The following is a 19,316-nucleotide window of genomic DNA, read 5'->3' on the forward strand; positions in this document are numbered from 1 at the left end:
ATCTCAGGGTTGTGAGATGGAACCCTGCATTGGGTTCCCTGCTCAGTGTGGAGTTTGCTTAAGACTCTCTCTCCCTCTCCCCTTGCCCCTCCCCCACCGCCACCACGCTCACTCGTTCTAACATAAATAAATGTTAAAAAAAAAAAAAAAGGACACTCGAAGGGAAGGATGTGCTTAAGAAAAGCATGGCAAAATACGAGGTATAAAGCAAAGACTGACAACTGAGGACAGACAACTACAGACTGGATAAGTGAGAGGAAGGCAGGTTATAAACAGCAGACATAGCTGCTTGGAGGAGTTGAGTTGGGCATGGCCTGGCTTGGATCAGTCACTAAATAAATATTTGGAGAATGAATAAACAAATATGAAATAAGTCTTGAACATGACAAAAGCCAAGTTTTAGGAAGAATTATTTAATAGTGTAGTGTGTAGGAAGAAATGTTCTGTGTGGAGAGAATGAGACAAGACTAGCAACTTTTGTTTTTAAGATGGGAAAAAATCCACCACTCAAATAAGCCAATATAGAAATCATAATGACAGTTCCTTGTAATTTTGAAGCTTTAAAACTAATACCAGGAAAGACACTATTTCCCCTTCAGATTAAAAGAAATACCATTTAGAAGAGAGAAAATGGCATGAAAGAATTAAAAAAAAAAAAGCTTAGTGATGTTACTTAACATGCATTAGTGCGTGCAAGGTAGAAGATGAAAGACTAAAGGGGCCAACTCTTACTACCTATCAGTGAAATCCCTCTCGAGTTAAAAACTTTCATGAGGGAATTTTAGTAACTTGTGAGCTATGGGTTGAAACTTCTAGGTAGCTAGCCTAATTCATAAATTCTCCGTTGGTAAGAGAAATGGCTTCTACCTGTGAATACCTGAGTTAAGGCCAATAGTAGGAAACTGGCACTCTGAAGCTCCACGCCGCATGCTTAGTGGTCATTTCCACTTCAAAAGGTGTGTTACTTCACTGCAACTGGACAGTACCCATAGATTATAGGTTTCTTCTGAGCATGTAATTTATTAATTGATTTTTATGGCTACAATTGTGAAACTCCTCTGAGCCAAGAAATGTCAAAGCTGATGCCAAGTGAACTGCCTTTTCAGAATAAGGGTACAAAATATTCCAACCCAGACTGCTCAGACAGACCTAAAGAACAATGACCAGCGTCACTCTGTAGGTATCAGATTTCAAGTTTTTAATGAGTTTATGGAAACTCTATTATCTTAGGCATTTGAAAAATTACCATTTTTTATCTGGAGAGCCCCAACTACTGTTCCCTCCAACCCCAGACTACTGTTTCCAAGTCAATTTAATCTTCCTAGGAAAATTACAAATAATTTTCTCTTTTTGGAAATTCCCTTAAAAAGTAGTAAACAAAACAAAACCCACAACAAACCCCAGAATGTCTGCTGGTGTAACATGAAGAAACCTAAAAATCTGAATTGTTGACTGATTAGAGATGGTAGCTATCCAAAAAAAAAACAAAAAACAAAACAAAAAAAAAAACAAAAAAACAAACCAACCCCTCCAAAAAACAAACCTTTTTCTATTTCTTTAATTACATATCAGAGGTTAATTATCCTACTTTAATCAAGCAATTTTTAGTTAATAATTCAATAACTTTGTTATAAAAAGTATCTAACTTCCATACAGACCCCAGCAATAATTTTAAAGTTCCCACCCTTTCCATTCCATGAATTATGTGTCTCCCTTCAGAAAAGACTTTTGGGCTCAGGACCTCTGTCTCTAACAAATGTATGGAGAAGACAACAAATCCTCTAGCAAAGGGAATTTTCAAGAAATAAATATTTAAGTATCACGGGGTTGAACCGTGTTCTTATTTCAGTCCAAAGTATATACATTGGAACCAAGCTTCTGCTTTAAAAGATAATCTGGTATCATCAGGCTTTATATGGCCTAAAGGATCCAATGCATCCTTCTAAATGTAATCGTTCAGTATCACAGAGGGGAACTCTTTGGTGATATTTTAAATTACTCTGACTTGTGGGTCAAATACCAAAGCGTAGTACCATCATTTATCTTGACTTTCTAAAAAGACACTATATTGATTTTTTTAGTGCCAAGGAAAGAATCAAAATTTTAGAGATGGAAAGTATCACATTCTGAAGTCCCTAAATGAATATATATTTATATATGTTTAGGAGTTAAAAAATATTCATCATAATATAAAGTGTGTCCTCTGGATGGCAGGTTTGTAACCCCCCAACCTGCCCTGCACCATCCCCCTTCTTTATGACCTTCTACTTCTAAGAATAGGAACAGTGTATATCAGAAAAACGTAAAGTCAAAACCAGGGGAAGAGAAGCCTAATTCAACTCTCTTATTTTACAAATGAAAACGCCGAAATGCTCTGATTTCAAAAACATCTAACCATTCATCAACCAACTAGCTAGTTGAGAGAGCTTCTGGCCCTTCTGCTTTTCACTAATATCACACAAGGGAAGGGTATGATTCCATAAAAAGTGCTCTTTCTAGGTCTTTGAGATACATTAACATTTAGGGATCAAGAGAAAAATGGAGTTAACCAAGGAGACAGAAGAGTTCATAACCTAACTGGGGAGACAGAGTGAGTTCATCAAGTGGTAAACAGTTCAAAGTCATACGAATTATACAAGTTATAAGGATTATGAAGTCTCAGAGCAGTGAGTAATCAGAGAGGAGATGGGTGGTCTAGGATTTCATCACATCAAATGTGGCAAGAAATAAACAGGTAGAGAGCAGTAGACAAGAAACTACAAAAAGGGTTGACATGTATATAAAGGATAACAACTTGACCACTCTAGCTGGAGTGGTGAGGGAAAGATTTTTAATGAGCTTTAAAGGCCAGGCTAACAAGTTTGGATTCCACTGTTTAGGTATCAAGAAGAATTTAGGAATGTGCTAATCCAGTTAGCTCATAGTTTCCCACATTTGCTCAATCCATTCCTCCTGCTTAATATGAGCTCCTCACTCTTCACTGCTTCTTCAAGATCCAGGAACTTCAAGGCAGGACCAATCCCTCCTCTGTGAAGCATTCTCTGACCACTCAGACTCACTGTAATTTCTCTGTTGATATTTAAGCATTAGTGCCTCTTTATTCAGGTAATATTACACTACTAATAGGATATGTTCTTTATCTCTTTATGTAGTATCTAATTAGGTTATAATCTACTTGTGGTTGGGACCAAGTCTCATATTTCTTTGTGCTACCCACTGCATCTAGTTAGTTCAGTGCTTTACAAGTTGCTGGAACTCAATAAGCATCTGAAGAGTGACTCAGAACTGGACTTACAACAAGGCAGAACTCAGGGAGATTCATGCTGATGGAGTTCAAAGACGCTGTGCACAATGGGAGATGAGCTCAGGAGTACCCGTGGGCCAAGTTAACACCAAATTACAGAGGGAAAAAGCTATTCTTTTCTAATTAGAAGGTTTCTCTTTTAATTATGTCAAAGAAAAGTCTCGGCTAATGCTAATATGTCTTTGATTATTGCCCCTTTTGAACAGCAGGAGCATTTCTTATTCTCAGAACTTTACAGTTAACAGTACTTCAGCTACACCACTGGCTCGCTGAAGTGACAGTCAACCAAAATTGAGGAGTTGAGCCAGATCACTTAAATCTCTCCAGGTCTAGGATTTTGTGATTCCTTGTCAAAGCTGTCACTATCACCATAGACCAGAAACTTTGGGATCTTCTTTGAAGTCACCTCTCTCAGGCTGCCCACTCCCCTTTCCATCCATATTTGCTATATATAATATGTTCTATATACTGACTCAATTTTATGGATTTCTTTCTTTGAAACAATTTCCAACTTTATTTTTTTTTAATTTTTTTTTAAAAGATTTTATTTATTTATTTGACAGAGATAGAGACAGCCAGTGAGAGAGGGAACACAAGCAGGGGGAGTGGGAGAGGAAGAAGCAGGCTCATAGCAGAGGAGCCTGATGTGGGGCTCGATCCCACAACGCCGGGATCACGCCCTGAGCCGAAGGCAGACGCTTAACCGCTGTGCCACCCAGGCGCCCCTAATTTCCAACTTTAATCCTTGCTTTTTATTCTCCTTATCATCACTTTGGGTTTATTGATTTCTCTAATTTCGGAGGTCTCACCTCCATTTACCAGCCTATAAAACGACTATGGCAAAAACTCTTTTGGTTGGGAAACAGAACTGGGTCCAAACAAGACCAGAGTAAAGTTCTGTGTAAGGTACATGGAAAATTCTGTCTGACTTGATATAGACCTGATATCCTGATAGGATGGTAAATACATCTGTAGTTCCTTCGAGGTCTGGGGGTGGTATACAGATTAAGTGCCTTTAGAGAAACTAGTTTCAAAAAATAGGAAGGGGAAGGATGATCGACTGAGATCTTGGAAAAATCAAGCAGAATGTATTTTTAACAATTCAGAGATTACAAACTTTCAAATTCCTAACAGTTCAGGTTTACACGTATTGTTAGCTTTATGAAAAACTTTAAATCCCAACAAGACGCCCAAATTTTTACAAATGAGACAATGTAGTAAATATATATCGGAGTATTAATCTGCCATAAAAAAGAATGAGATCTTGCTATTTGCAACAACATGGATGGACCTAGAGGATGTAATGCTAAGTGAAATAATCAGAGAAAGACAAATACGATGAGTTCATGCATGTGGAGTTTAAGAAACAAAGAAAAAAAAAAGAGACAGACTCTTAAATACAGAGAACTGGTGGTTTCCAGAGGGCTGGGGTGAAATAGATAAAGAGGATCAACAATACACCTCTCTTGATGAGCACTGAGTAATGTACCGAATTACTGAATCATTATGTTGTGCACCGAAAACTGATATAACACTGTATATTTAATTGTACTTCAATAAAAAAAAAAAGAATGTTAAATTTGAAAATAGCGTGTGCGTGTGATGCCAACTTATTAATTAAATGGTTTACAGTTATTGGTTTGATAGATCTAAGATTTTGGTAACTAATGATTAACAATTACTAGTATGTACTAACTTTTATCCATTTATATGCTTATTACCCTGATACCAAAACCAGGCAAAGGCATCACAAGAAAACTACAGACTAATCTCCTTTATGAATACAGATGCAAAAATCTTCAACAAAATATGATCAGGGGCGCCTGGGTGGCACAGCGGTTAAGCGTCTGCCTTCGGCTCAGGGCGTGATCCCGGCGTTCTGGGATCGAGCCCCGCATCAGGCTCTTCCGCTATGAGCCTGCTTCTTCCTCTCCCACTCCCCCTGCTTGTGTTCCCTCTCTCGCTGGCTGTCTCTCTCTCTGTCAAATAAATAAATAAAATCTTAAAAAAAAAACAAAACAAAATATGAACTGAATCCAGCAACATATAAAACATATATACCACGACCAAGTAGGATTTACCTCAAGAACACAAGGTTAGCATCTTAAAAACAATACACTACTCTGTATTAATAAAGGAGAAAAACATGTTATATCACAATAGATCAAAAAAGGTATTTGACAAAATCCAAAACCCTTTCATGATTAAAAATTCTCAACAAAGTTAAAGGAAAATTCTTCTACATGACAAGCGGCATCTATGAAAAACCTACAACCAACATTATACTTAGTGGTGAAAGGCTTTCCTTCTAAGAGAGAGAACAAGATAAGGATGACCACTCTTGCCACTTCTATTAAGTATTGTACTGGAGGTTCTCCGACTTAGGACAATTAGACAAGAAAAAAAAAAGGATTCAGATTGGAAAGAAAACGATTTGTAGATTACATGGTCTTGCCTATAGAAAATCCTAAGGAGTCCACTAAAAACCTACCGGAAGAAATGAGTTTAGCAAATATGCAGGATACGAGATCAATAGATGAGAAGTAGTTGTACTTACATACACCAATAATAAATTTTCTGAAAATTAAAGTGTTTTCTCAATTTCATTTAAAATTGTATCAGGAGAATGAAATACTTAGGTACAAATTTAACAGATGTGCAAATTTGTACCCTACAAACTAAAAACACCTTGAAAAAGAAAAGCAAAGCTGGAGGTATCACAATTCTCAACTTCAAGTTATATTACAGAGCTGTAGTGATCAAAACGGAATGGTACAAAACAGACACCTAGATTAATGGAATAGAATAGAAAACTGAGAAATAAACCTACAACACTAGAGTTAATCCTTGACAAAGCAGGAAAGTCTCTTCAACAAATGATGTTGAGAAAACAGGACAGCCGCAAGCAAAAGAATGAAACTGGGTCACTTTCTTACACCAAACACAAAAGTTAATTCAAAATGGATTGAACACCTAAATGTGAGACCTGAAATCATAAAAATCCTAGAGGAGAACACAGGCAGTAACCTCTTTGACATCAGCCATAGCAATTTCTTTCTAGATATGTCTCCCGAGGGAAAAAAAGCAAAAATAAACTAGTGGGACTTCATCAGCATAAAAAGCTTCTGCACAGCAAAGAAACAATCAACAAAACTAAAAGACAGCCTCCGAAATGGAGAAGATACATGCCAATGACATATCTGATAAAGGGTTAGTATCCAAAATCTATAGAGAACTTATAAAACTCAACACCCAAAAACTGAATAATCCAGTTAAAAAATGGGCAGAAATTTTTCCAAAGACAACATTACATATGGTCAACCGATGCATGAAAAGACACTCAACGTCACTGATTACTGGGGAAATACAAATCAAAACTACAATGAATTATCACCTTATACCTGTCAGAATGGCTAAAATCAACAACATAAGAACAGGTGTTGGTAAGGATATGGAGAAAGGGAAATTCTTTACACTGTTGGTGCGAGTGCAAACTGGTGCAGCTACTCTGGAGAACAGTATGGAGATTCCTCGAAAATTTAATAATAGAACTACACTATGATCCAGCAATTGCACTACTAGATATTTACCCAAAGAATACAAAAATACTAATTCAAAGGGATACATGCACTCCAATGTTTACAGATGCATTATCTACAATAACCAAATTATGGAAACAGCCCAAGTCCACTGATTGAGAATGGATAAAGAAAATGTAGTATATATACACAATGGAATATTACTTAGTCATAAAAAAGAATGAAATCTCATCATTTTGCAATGAAATGGGTGGAGCTAGGGAGTATTATGCTAAGTGAAATATGTCTTCGGAGAAAGATAAATACCGTATGATTTCACTCATATGTGGAATTTAAAAAGCAAAACAGCAGGGCACCTGGGTGGCTCAGTTGGTTAAGTGTCTGCCTTCAGCTCAGGTCATGATCCTGGAGTCCTAGGATCAAGTCCCATGTTGAGCTCCTGCTCAGAAGGAAGTCTGCTTTTCCATCTGACCCTCCCCCATCTCGTGCTCTCTCTCTCTCAAATAAATACAAAAAATCATTAAAAAAGAAAATAAATGAAAAACAAAACATGGGCACCTGTGTGGCTCAGTCAGTTAAGTGTCCAACTCTTGATCTCTGCTCAGGTTATGATCTTGGGGTCTTGGGATCATTCCCACGTGGGGCTCTGTGCTCAGTGGAGAGTCAGCTTGGGATTCTCCCTCTCTCTGCCCCTCCCCTGGTTTGTGCATGTGAGTATGCTCTCTCTCAAATAAATCAATCTTTTAAAAAAAGGCAAAACAAATGAGCAAAGGGAAAAAAGAGAGAGGGGGCAAACCAAGAGAACAAACTGGTGGTTACAAGAGGGGAGGTGACGCCTGGGTGCCTGGGTGGCACAGCGGTTAGGTGTCTGCCTTCGGCTCAGGGTGTGATCCCGGCGTTATGGGATCGAGCCCCACATCAGGCTCCTCCGCTATGAACCTGCTTCTTCCTCTCCCACTCCCCCTGCTTGTGTTCCCTCTCTCACTGGCTGTCTCTATCTCTGTCGAATAAATAAATAAAATCTTTAAAAAAAAACCCAAAAAACAAGAGGGGAGGTGAGTGGGGGGATGAATTAAGGAGTGCACTTGTGATGAGCACTGGGTCTTGTATGGAAGTGTTGAATCACTGAGTTGTACACCTGAAACTAGTATTACACTGTATGTTAACTAACTGGAATTTAAATAAAAACTAAAAAAACAAACTAAAAACATTTTTGGAAGAAACTGAAGATCTAAATAAATGGAAAAATATCTCCTGTTCATAAATTGAATTAATACTGTTAAGATATTGACATTCCCCAAATTGATCTACTAAAAAAATCCCTATCAAAATGCCAGCTGGCTTCTTTGTAGAAACTGACAAAACTGATTTTAAAATTCATGTGGAAATTCGAAGGATCCTGGATAGCCAAAACCTCAAAAAAAAAAAAAAAAGTTGGAGGCTGGAGTACTCACATTTCCCAATTTCAGAATTTACCACAAAGCTACAATAATCAAGGCTGTGATACTGCCACAAGGATGGACATACAGATCAATGGGAACAGTGTTCAGAGTCCAGAGAGAAACCAATGCATTTATGGTCAACTGATTTTCAACAAGGGTATAAATACCATTCAGTGGGGGGAAATGGTGGTGTAACAACTGGATATCCACATGCAAAAGAATGAAGCTGGATATCTACCTTACACCATATACAAAGATTAACTCAAGATGAATGAAGAGACCCAAAGGTAAGAGCCAAAACTATAAAATTCTTAGGGGAAAACACAGGAATAAATCCAGGAGAGACAGGAGGAAGAATAGATAAACTGGACTATGCAAAAACTTTAAAATTTTTTGTCACAAATGTTACTATTAAGAAAGTGAAAAGACAACCCTCAGAACAAGAGAAGATAGGTGCAAACTATATCCAGAATATATGAAGAATCCTTACAACTCAACAAAAAACCAAACCAATTCAAAGATGGCACACAGGATTTGAATAGACATTTCCTAAAAAGGCTATCCAAGTGGCAAATAAGTGCATAAAAAAGGAAACAGCATTGGCCATCAGAGAAATGCAAGTCAAAACCACAACAAAAAAAGCATTTCATATCCACTAGGATGGCATGCTGGCGGGCATGTTGGGAAATTGGATCCCTTATACTCTGTTGGTGGAACTGCAAATGATGTAGCTATTGTGGAAAGCAATTTGATTATCACAAGATCCAGGAAGTCTACACTTTGGTATATGCTCAGGAGAGCAGGAAAAAATGTCCACACAAAAACTTGTATATAAATATTAGGTGAAAGAAGCTAGTCACAAAAGACCACATATTGTAGGATTCTATTTATATGAAATCTCCAGAATAGGCAAACCTATAGAAACAGACCAGTTGCCTAGGGTTGGGGGAAGTGGGTGAGGATAATGAAGAGTGACTGCATGGGTACAGGGTTTCTTTTTGTGTTAATGAAAATGTTCTGAAATTAGCTTGTGATAAAGCTTGTTAACTTACTAAAAAACTATTGAATTGTATACTTTAAATGGATAACTTTTATGGTATATATCTCAATAAAGCTATTAAAAAGAATCCTTTATTATGTGAGGATTAGCATGTCAAGGAAGAACTATGTCCACTTAGGGCTATGTCTTTTTCTCTTAGAAATTATAATAGTAATATATTATTTTAAATGACAATTTTATTTTTCACTGTGATAATTACCCACACTTGCGCTTACTTCTTGATTCCAACAAGTAAATTTCTAGATTTGGACATGAAAAGATCTTTAAACATTTTGCTGGTCACCTTTTCTGGATCATGCCCAATTTGGACATGTGTTGCACTATACTAAAAAAAAATTCCTTGCCCTAAGTGTGACTTTTTTTTAGGCTGAGGGGTCAGTGATAATAATCTGAATGGCTACACTGAGTAATTTTCAGTTTCAGACACTACAGCCAGGTATACACAGACCCATGTAAAAAATAAAAATAAATGAGAAAGTTCTCCAAGAATCAGCAGAATCTAACCAGATGCGAAACCAGAGACAGGAATAATGTATAGAATGAACACGGATAACTACATCTCCCCTAGGTTCTAAATAACGTCCACCTTTTATTTAGTTATCACATCACTCTCATTTATAAGGTGTTTCCTATTCACAACTCCAAGAGGAAACAACTGGCTTTAGTTTAAGTCATGTAAATTAAGCGAGTGACTTCTCATTTTAAGCTTCTTCATGATGACTTTGCAGCTACATAAATCTTAGAAAGTAACTTCAGTGAATTTAAATCAGGTCAGTTTCTCCTTAAAAATCAAGGCTCTGTATATATTGTGCACATGTACGTACACAAACACAGACCCAGCTCCATTCATCGAATGAAGCAACATCTCTTAATGATTCAAATCCCTCTAGCCTTGCACTCTATTCAGTGTTTAATTCCTTTGTATATATAGTGTATGTTTCTAAAGTATGTCAGCCAGTGTAAGGTAAACTTTCCTTACGATATTTCTAAGTTAGGCTACCACCACCATCAGCACATGTCAGAGAGTATTAATGGAGTAGTGGAAAGTGATCAGCTTTGGAACCATATAGAATCTGAGTTGAAATCCTAGCTCAACCACAAGTGATAAGCTCCATGGGTCTTGGTTTTCTGTCTGTGCAATGGAGATATCAATGAATATTTTATTGCACTCCTGTGAAAGCTTAAAAAATATATATAAAAATAATTTAGTACAAGGTTTTGACTTCAGCATTTGTGATATTTGCTCATCTGCCCAAAAAACAGACCTGAAGTGAACTCGTTTGTGGTTTTCTGGAAACAAGTTTAGTACTATAGTTCAGATTGTTTCTAATGTGCTTAACACTTTTTTGTAAAATAGAAAAAAATTTCCTTAAAATCCTACAAAGTGACCTGCCATACTCCCATCTAAGTTGAAGTAATAATCTAATACCAACATGCATTTTGGAGAAATCTGAGATAGTAAGGCTGTCTATATTTTCAAGTTTTCACCAATTACTCTCCCTCCCTAGCAGCCTAATTCTAAAATTCACTTCTTTCAGAATCAATCAAATAGCATCTTTATTATACATCCATGTTTCAGATTTTATCACTAGAGACCTGTTTTTCCATGATTTTTTTTTTTTTAAGTAGGTTCCACATCCAGTGTGGAGCCCAACACAGGGCTTAAACTCACAACCCTGAGATCAAGACCTGCGCTGAGATCAAGAGTCTGATCATGCCTAACTGACTGATCTCACAGACACCCCTCCATGATTCTAGATTTCATAGTGCTGTATAGGAGACTTTCTAGAGGTATAAATTTGTATCCAAGAACCAAAGGGAAAAACTTGCTATAAAAAAACTCCAAACAACTAAATTTAGAATTAAATGAACTGATCTGAAATATCTGTCATATAAACAAAACTGTTTATTTAAGTGTGTTCACAATAGTTTCACCTCGTTAGAAATCAGCATTCCACATTTTCTACGGGTTTAACTTTTGGAAATTTACTTCATATTTTTCTTCAGCCTCTTTAATTAAGAAATTAAGTTATTTATGGATGAAGGTTACTTACTAGCAGAAGCAATAAAAAGGAGTCAAAAATATACAGCTAATAAATATGAGAAAGTTCTTACTTAATAACCTTTGAAAGGTACTATATAAGGTCTGTAAAGACAAGTAATTAGTAACAATTTCAGGAAATATACCTTTATAATCTGTGTAACGTTAAAGAAAAAAGACAGGATGACAAAAGCTATAGAACAAATAATTTATAAAAGCTCAACTGGGTTATTTCGGTTTCAGTTCCCTTCCCTAAAAGAAAATGAGGAAATTTTCTGACACCACAGAAAATTCTACCAAGGAGGGTCAAGTCGGCTGAATTATCACCTTTTGAATGAAGTCTATCCTGACCACTCCTATCTTTTGCAACTGCACCCCGGCCCTCCCAATCCCTCTTGCTCAATGTCCCACCCCCACCCTCACGGCTTTTAACATTTTCTAACTTAGTTATAATGTTTATTTTTTATGCTGTCTCTACCTACACACTAAAATGTGGGCTCCACAATGGCAGGGATTTTTGTTTTACACTCTGATGTAGCCTGAATGCCCACAGTAGTGTCTAACAAATGGCAGGTGCTCAAGACATAATTACTGAATCACTGAATGAGGATACAAAACAGATAAGAGCAATAAGCATATTCATGTGCCACTTATAAAGATTAAATCTCTAGATCAGATGAGAACATTCCTGAATAATGATTAAACATCCCACCACTTCAGATTACTCAGCTCACATTTCCCTTCAAGACCCTACCTGCCTGAGTGCGTTCCTATGGCCACCACTGTGCCACTTGGATGAAAATCTGCACAGTGTCCTGGTTCCTAGAAGAGAGACAGACAGCTGTTGGGGAGTACATGAGAAAGTCTCCCTAGATCTATGGGAATAGTGGCAAAAACATTTGAAAATAACTGGTTTCATATAAACATGGAATTCCGATCAACTTCATTGTAGCCAATGAAAAATACCACACTGATATGAGAGGAAAAAGAATTTCAGAGCAGGAAGGGATATGTTGGCAAAGTGGCGAGGGAAAAGGACAGCCAGCTTGTGGCTAGGCAGTGGAACAATAAGGATAATAACAAACATGTATACAGTTCTTTAGTCTGCAAAGAACATGTATACACCTTTGGGCTAGAAAAGGTGGCTGTCTGGCTGGGGGAGGGAGAAAATACAGTAAGAGATCAACTCCAAAAGAAGACAGTAGAGTCTGTTAGTGAGCAGCGCTTACTGAATTCAACTGCAACACCACCAGAGGCCCAAACATTTCTATAACAGTTAATGCTCCATAAATAGGTCAAACCTTTTTTTTTTCCCTACTGAACTGACAGAAAAATTGAGCTTTTGCCCTAATTTGCTTCTTTAGAGTGGGTTCATGTTACACTTTGTGACTAAACACTCTTCCCTTACCTCATCCCCTTTACTAAACTACATAAATACACTTGGTTTTAACCAACACTGAGTCCTTTTTCCTTTGTTGCTCCCAACTGCCAGTTTAGGGAGTTTCTGTGGGGAGATCATGATCACGTTTTGCTTTACTCACATCTACGAGCCTGGTCCACTCTAGCCTGTGTTCCACTGAGTTCCACATGCACACCTGTCTGTCCTGAGCACATGTCAAGAGCAAATCTTTGAAGGGATGTGTGGCAAGACCCCAAAGCTCATCTGTATGACCCTGAAAATGAAATATACCCATTGTTATAAGAAACAGAGGGTATCATCAAAAAATATGCAGTTAATGGTTAAAATCATACATCTTACCTGTACTTCTATTTGGAAGCCATCATTAAATGTTCCCCGTAAAATGAAATTTCGTGATGTGCCTACTAAAAATTGATCTGCCTTTCCTTCCGCTACAGCTCTGATTGTTCCATAATGATCAGGAACCTAAAATATAAATTTATAAAGTCACCATACACATAACAACATGCATTAATTACTGCCTGAAGACTGCATTTATAGCTGTAAGCAATTATGGGGTAATAAATGACAGAATTCCAAATCTGAAAGTCACACAGTAATATTATACTAATAAGTTTTCTTGTTCAGACAATTATATTTTATTACACAGAAGTTATAATGCATTACTATCAACATTGTTTGCTTTAGTTAATTTTAAATTTATATTTCATATGATTTCAAGAGTTGGGTTAGGTGTAGGGGAAAAGTTCTATTAGACCACATAAAAAATGTGGTCTGGTTTTGTTACTTAACAGTTATGTTATTTGGGGTACATCACTTAGCCTTAGACAAATTTATCTATATTATGGGGAAATAATATATACAGAACACGTAAGAATAACACATGTGAAATTTCTTTGTTAACCAAAAAGCAATATATTGTGAAGTGTTGTAATTGTCCTTCATAGGATTCCTAGGGAGATTGATCTCATTTAATGTACTACTTGGTATACTCTTGGTAAAAGGTGCATTAATAAGATAGTAAGCCCAAGCAATGACTGAAATAATGCAATTCTTCTTTATGAAGGAGGACCCAAAGTGACTCCTAAAAGCACAAATAATTGAATCCCAAAGCTAATCCAAATTGATGTTAGAAGTGGCAAAGGGAGAAATAAACCAGACGGTGGAGTTTTTTTTATTACAAAGGAAATGAGTTATCTGTGAAAAAAAGAAATATTAAAGGAAGTGGTATTTCTATTATGAACCTAAGGCTGTGATAAAGTGACTCTTTGGACTTCTTGTCTGTCTTCTTGGAAATAAAACCCAAGAGCAGTACTATTGGGATCCTCTTTTTTTTTAAGAAAAGATTTTGTCTGGAAAACATACTATGTGTTGAAAACAGCATAAATTGAAAATTTAAGTCACACACACACAAAGAAGCAATACTAAACTCTGTGAACTTTGCCCTTGCTTTGAGAATTACTGACTTGTGGAATACTATTCTTAACCATTTCACTTTCGGAGACCTCAATTCAATTAGCAAACTTTCCCTGAGTATAGAGTACTTGTCAGGTGTTGTGGATACACTTGGAGCATGACAAGACGCAGACACGTACATAGATAATTAGCAATTATCACTAAGCCCATTGTTTAAAAGATTATTTTCAAGCTTTAAAATCAAACTGGTTTTTTATAGAGTTGGATACTGTAACTGTATATGATGAATGTTTAATTTTAAGTATGCATGGTTATATTTTTCAATCACTAAAAAATAATCTCAGAAATAAAAACTAGTCTGCCCAATATATATATATATATAATTTTTTACTCTTTCCAATTACTTTAATGAATAATCCTTTTTTCTTTCTTTTTCCTTTTTTGAGAGAATGAAATGATAAAAATGTGCGCCAACTTCCCAGCAAAGTGTGTTAACTTATTGTGGGATGAAAGAAAAGCATTCAGGAGATTTAATGTTTTAAAATTTTCATGTTCCATTTTCATCCTTACCTCTATTTCTCTTTCAGGATTCAGATCATGATCCCACAGAATTATTTTTCTGTCTTTCCCTCCTCCAGTTAATAACATCCCATTTCTCATCTGACAAAGTGTGAACACGCTGCCATCATGAGCTTTGATTTGTTTGCTGATCTGATAAACACCTAATAAGATGAGAGAAAAAATAAAAACACTAGTGATATTTTCCAATGTTTTAGTGTTTTTTTGGAAGAAAATTTTAACTACAGAGTGAAGAATCAAAAGTTCCTCCTTTTGCATTTATGTCAATATTTAGTTACTCTGAAAACATTTCAAAATAATTCTTACAAAATGATAAACTGAAGTAGTGATAATTCCACAGACAACGGAGGATACATCAGCTTCAGAACTTACTATCTCTTATAATCATCCTGTACATGGTAGGTAGGGTAGGTCTTACTTTTCTGATTTTAGAGCTGAGGACACAGAGGTATAGAAGTGGCTTAACCGATACCACATAGCTAGTGACAAAACTGTGATGAGAACTCAAGTCTTCACTCAATGTTCCTTTAAGCTTCCCAAGAAGTCTTCATTTCCTGCTGAGGTAACAGGTATAATATTTAACATTTAATAACCACTGTTGGGATGCCTGGGTGGGTCAGTCGGTTAAGCGTCTGCCTTCAGCTCAGGTGATGATCCCAGGGTCCTGGGACTAAGCCCTGCATCAGGCTCCCTGCTCAGCAGGGAGCCTGCTTCTCCCTCTGCATGCTGCTTCCCCTGCTTGTGCTCTCTCTCTGGCAAATAAATATAAAAAAAAAACCAAACACTGTTGACGTGGAGGCCCTCTGCTCTGCCAAGGATTGCTTCCTTTACTTGCTAAGAAATGGAAGACTGGGAAGGTACTGGGGTGGAAGTGGGCACTAGTAGCCTGGAGCAGTGGCTTTTGACCAACTGGAGAAGTATGTTAAAAACGGTCTGGTTGTACCAATGTGATGGCTGAATGATAGCCCAGCTTTCTTACATGCCCATAGCACTTTACAAGTACCCAGGAAGGGACAAGGCAGGTCCATAAAAAAATACTTTGAGTAAAGTCCATGTGGAGATTAAAAAACAAATAATTTATATGTGTATAGATAGATAAACACATACACGCACGTACACACAACCCTGACCACTAAACACCACAGGGGTTAGGTGTACCAAAACTTACCCCAAAACTTAACTACTAATAGCCTACTGTTGACAGGAAGCCTCAATGATAACATCAATAATCGATTAACACATCTTTTGTATGTTGTATGTATTACATACTGTATTCTTCCAATAAAGCTAGAGAAAATATTATTGAGAAAAATCATAAGAAGGGCACCTGCGTGGCTCAGCTAGTTAAGCTTCTGCCTTCAGGTCAGATCATGTGTCAGGGTCCTGGGGTTGAGCCCCGCCATCTGGCTCCCTGCTTAGTGGGGAGTCCACCTCTCCTTCTCTCTCTGCCTCTTCCCCCTGCCCTTGTGCTATCTTTCTCTCTCTCAAATAAATAAAATCTTAAAAAAAAATACATTTACAGTACTGTAAAAAATCTATGTATAACTGGACCCATGCAATTCAAACCCCCCTTGTTCAAGGGTCAGCTATGTAGGTAATATGTGTGTATATTTTATATATAATCAGATCCTCTTAAGTAATTACATAGGCTCCACGCCCAACATAGGGCTTAGACTCATGACCCTGAGATCAAGAGTCTCATGTTCCACCAAGAGAACGAGCCAGGCACCCATCAGACCCTCTATAACCACTTCATTTCCTGAGAACTCCTTCTTTGGTATTCATGATACCTTAACTCAATGAACCTCTTTATCTGGCTAGTGAGGCTAGGAGAGCAAGAGTAAAAGCTCTTTGGAAGACACCTTGTAGAATCAGTTACGAGGCTAAAAATGGGAAGGTAGCACCTTGTTTAATATGGCCAAAGTAAGTCAATAAGTAGATCTTAAATCACGTGGAATACTGAAAAAAAATTACAGGTTTAAAAATTATTCACTGAGAGAAATGAGTGAAGGTGGTTAAAAGGTACAGACTTCTAGTTATAAGATAAATAAGTTCTTGGAATTCAACGCACACCACGGTGACTACAGTTAAAAATACCGTATTATATATCTGAAAATTAAGCTGTGAAGAGAGTAGATCTCACAAGTTCTCATTAAAAGAGTAAAATCTATAACTATTTGAGGTGATGGATATAAATAAAACTTACTGTGGTAGTCGTTCTGCAATATAAACATACATCAAATCAAATTATTACATTATATACCTTAAGTGTATACAAAATTATATGCCAATTATATCTCAATGAAACTGAAAAAACTTGTTCATTTTCTAAATTGTTCATCAATGGAAGAATGGATAAACAAAATATGGTATGTTCATAATATATAATATTATTCAGCCATAAAAAGGAATGAGGTACTGATACAAGCCGCAACATGGATGAACCTTGAAAACACTAGGGTTCCAATAAAAGAAGCCAGTCACAAAGGAGCATATATTATATGATTCAATTTACATGAAATGTCCAAAATAGGCAAATCCACAGAGACCAAAATTAGACAAATGATTGCTAGAGGCTGAAGGGAGGAAGAAATGGGAAATGCCTGATAATGGGCCCAGTGTTTGTTTTTGGGGTGATAAAATGTTTGGAAATTAGACAGTGGTGATGGGTATATAACTCTGTACTAAAAATCAATTTTGTACATTTTAAAAGGGTGAATTTTATGGTCTGTGAACTGCATCTCAATAGAGCTGTCACTGAGATTGTTCACTTGTACTTATCTATTTGAGCTACCATTGTATTTAAAAAATTAACTAAAATTTGTAGGGCTTTGGTATCCTTGAAAAAAGAATGCTACAGCTGATTCTAAAAATTACTCAGTATGAGGGAGCTAGTGGTACAGATATTTAAGAGATGGGTACATTTGGCAGAGAGAAAGGAAAGGGCTTGCCTGATTTGGATTGGAGCTTGCTCGAATCCGCAGAGCTGGGAGAACTCCAACAAACTTGCTATTCACATCAACTGCCTCAGCTTACAACATTTATCACCTAAAAATACTTTAAACATTGAACACCAACACAACTGTGTCCAGTAAGACAGCCAACCAATTATCGATCATGGCCCTGATGTGAACAAGAGAGAAAGGACGTCTGATAGATGTGATTTTTTTTAAGTAGGCTCCACGGTCAGTGTAGGGCTTGAACTCATGACCTGAGATCAAGACCTAAGCTGAGATCAATACTTGGATGCTTAACTGACTGAGCCACCAGGCACCCTGAGGTGTGAACTTTTATTGTTGGGGGGGGGGGACAAAAGGGCTTACTTTCTAATGCACAAATTAACAAGAGAGTCTGAAAGTACCATGGTACCATGCAAGAAATTACAAACAGCAGAGATGTGGAATTTCATGGATCTCCATCAGAATGTAGAAAAATGCAATAGTTTTTCTGTTTTAAATTCAGTCTTCCATACTTCCAGACAGGACAACCTTACTAAACACTTAAAATCTTCCTAGAATGATGGAATGTTAGAAAACAGAAAATAAACCTGAGGAACAAATCCTTCATCAAAAATAAAAATATCTGAGTAGTATCAGCTCCGTGAGATTTCCACTCTCAAGTCTCCTACCCCATGAGAGTTATTTCCTGAGGACCTAATACTAATTGAGATAAAATTTGTGTTTCAAATTTAAACACATTATCAAAGTTCCCTTTAGATAGTATTTACCAATAAAACAGATTATCAAAGATTTCTTTCTTATGGGCCTGTATTTCTGACTTTCCAATTTAAGCCAAGTAATGTTTGAAATACCTACCAAGAAAAATAATTATCCTTGAATTTAAAAACCTATTGTACCTCCAGATGTAATCATGGCCAAGTCTATCCAAGCTTAATTGCAAATACCCTCTTTTTTCTCCTCTCTAACAGAAACAAAGTTTCCTTAAAAAGCAGTTTACCTTGACTGCCAAGTAAGGATAGTTTGGAGGGCTTTCTGTGCCTATTTAACTATGGAATCAAATGTCAGGGAGACTTTGAAATTTATGTTATATTATTAGCAACTGGGCAAATGTGCTCATGTTGATTATTTGGAGAGCAGGTAAAATGGTGTTTCTCAGTTCCTTAGAGGAATTTGGCAAAGATTTAAGAATAATGGAAATTTAATGATCTTGTAATATCCTCAACTTCCCCTCCCCCTGCTTAAAACTTACAAATTATTTCATAAAAGAAAAATCTGAACTTTCTCATACAGGTAGGAAATAAGTACCTTGTACTCACATGATAAACAGAAAATACTAAAACAACCTAAGTGTTGATTGGCAGATGAACTGATATAGAAAATGTGGTATACACACACATACACAATGGAATAAAAAAAAGAAGGAAATCCTGCCATTTGTAACAACATAGATGAACCTTGAGGGTATTATGCTAAGTGAAATAAGTCAGACACAGAAAGAAATACTATATGATCTCACAAGTAAAAATCTAAAAAAAAATGAGCTAATAGAAACAGA

General features: G+C 36.7%; 1 protein-coding gene across 4 annotated transcripts in view; it reads right to left on the reverse strand.

Annotated features, from left to right (window-relative positions):
* EML4 (EMAP like 4) overlaps window positions 1-19,316 on the reverse strand; it is a 150,316-nt gene that overhangs the window by 17,927 nt on the left and 113,073 nt on the right. For all 4 annotated transcript variants that reach the window (XM_034659599.1, XM_034659598.1, XM_034659597.1 and 1 more), the window contains 4 exons: window positions 14,793-14,944; window positions 13,146-13,271; window positions 12,928-13,059; window positions 12,141-12,208 (listed from right to left, as the gene is read on the reverse strand). In XM_034659599.1, the coding sequence (XP_034515490.1) occupies window positions 12,141-12,208; window positions 12,928-13,059; window positions 13,146-13,271; window positions 14,793-14,944 (478 nt within the window). The remainder of the gene's footprint in view (window positions 1-12,140; window positions 12,209-12,927; window positions 13,060-13,145; window positions 13,272-14,792; window positions 14,945-19,316) is intronic.

This window comes from Ailuropoda melanoleuca, chromosome 4 (assembly GCF_002007445.2).
Source record: "Ailuropoda melanoleuca isolate Jingjing chromosome 4, ASM200744v2, whole genome shotgun sequence".
In the NCBI taxonomy this organism is placed as follows: domain Eukaryota; kingdom Metazoa; phylum Chordata; class Mammalia; order Carnivora; family Ursidae; genus Ailuropoda; species Ailuropoda melanoleuca.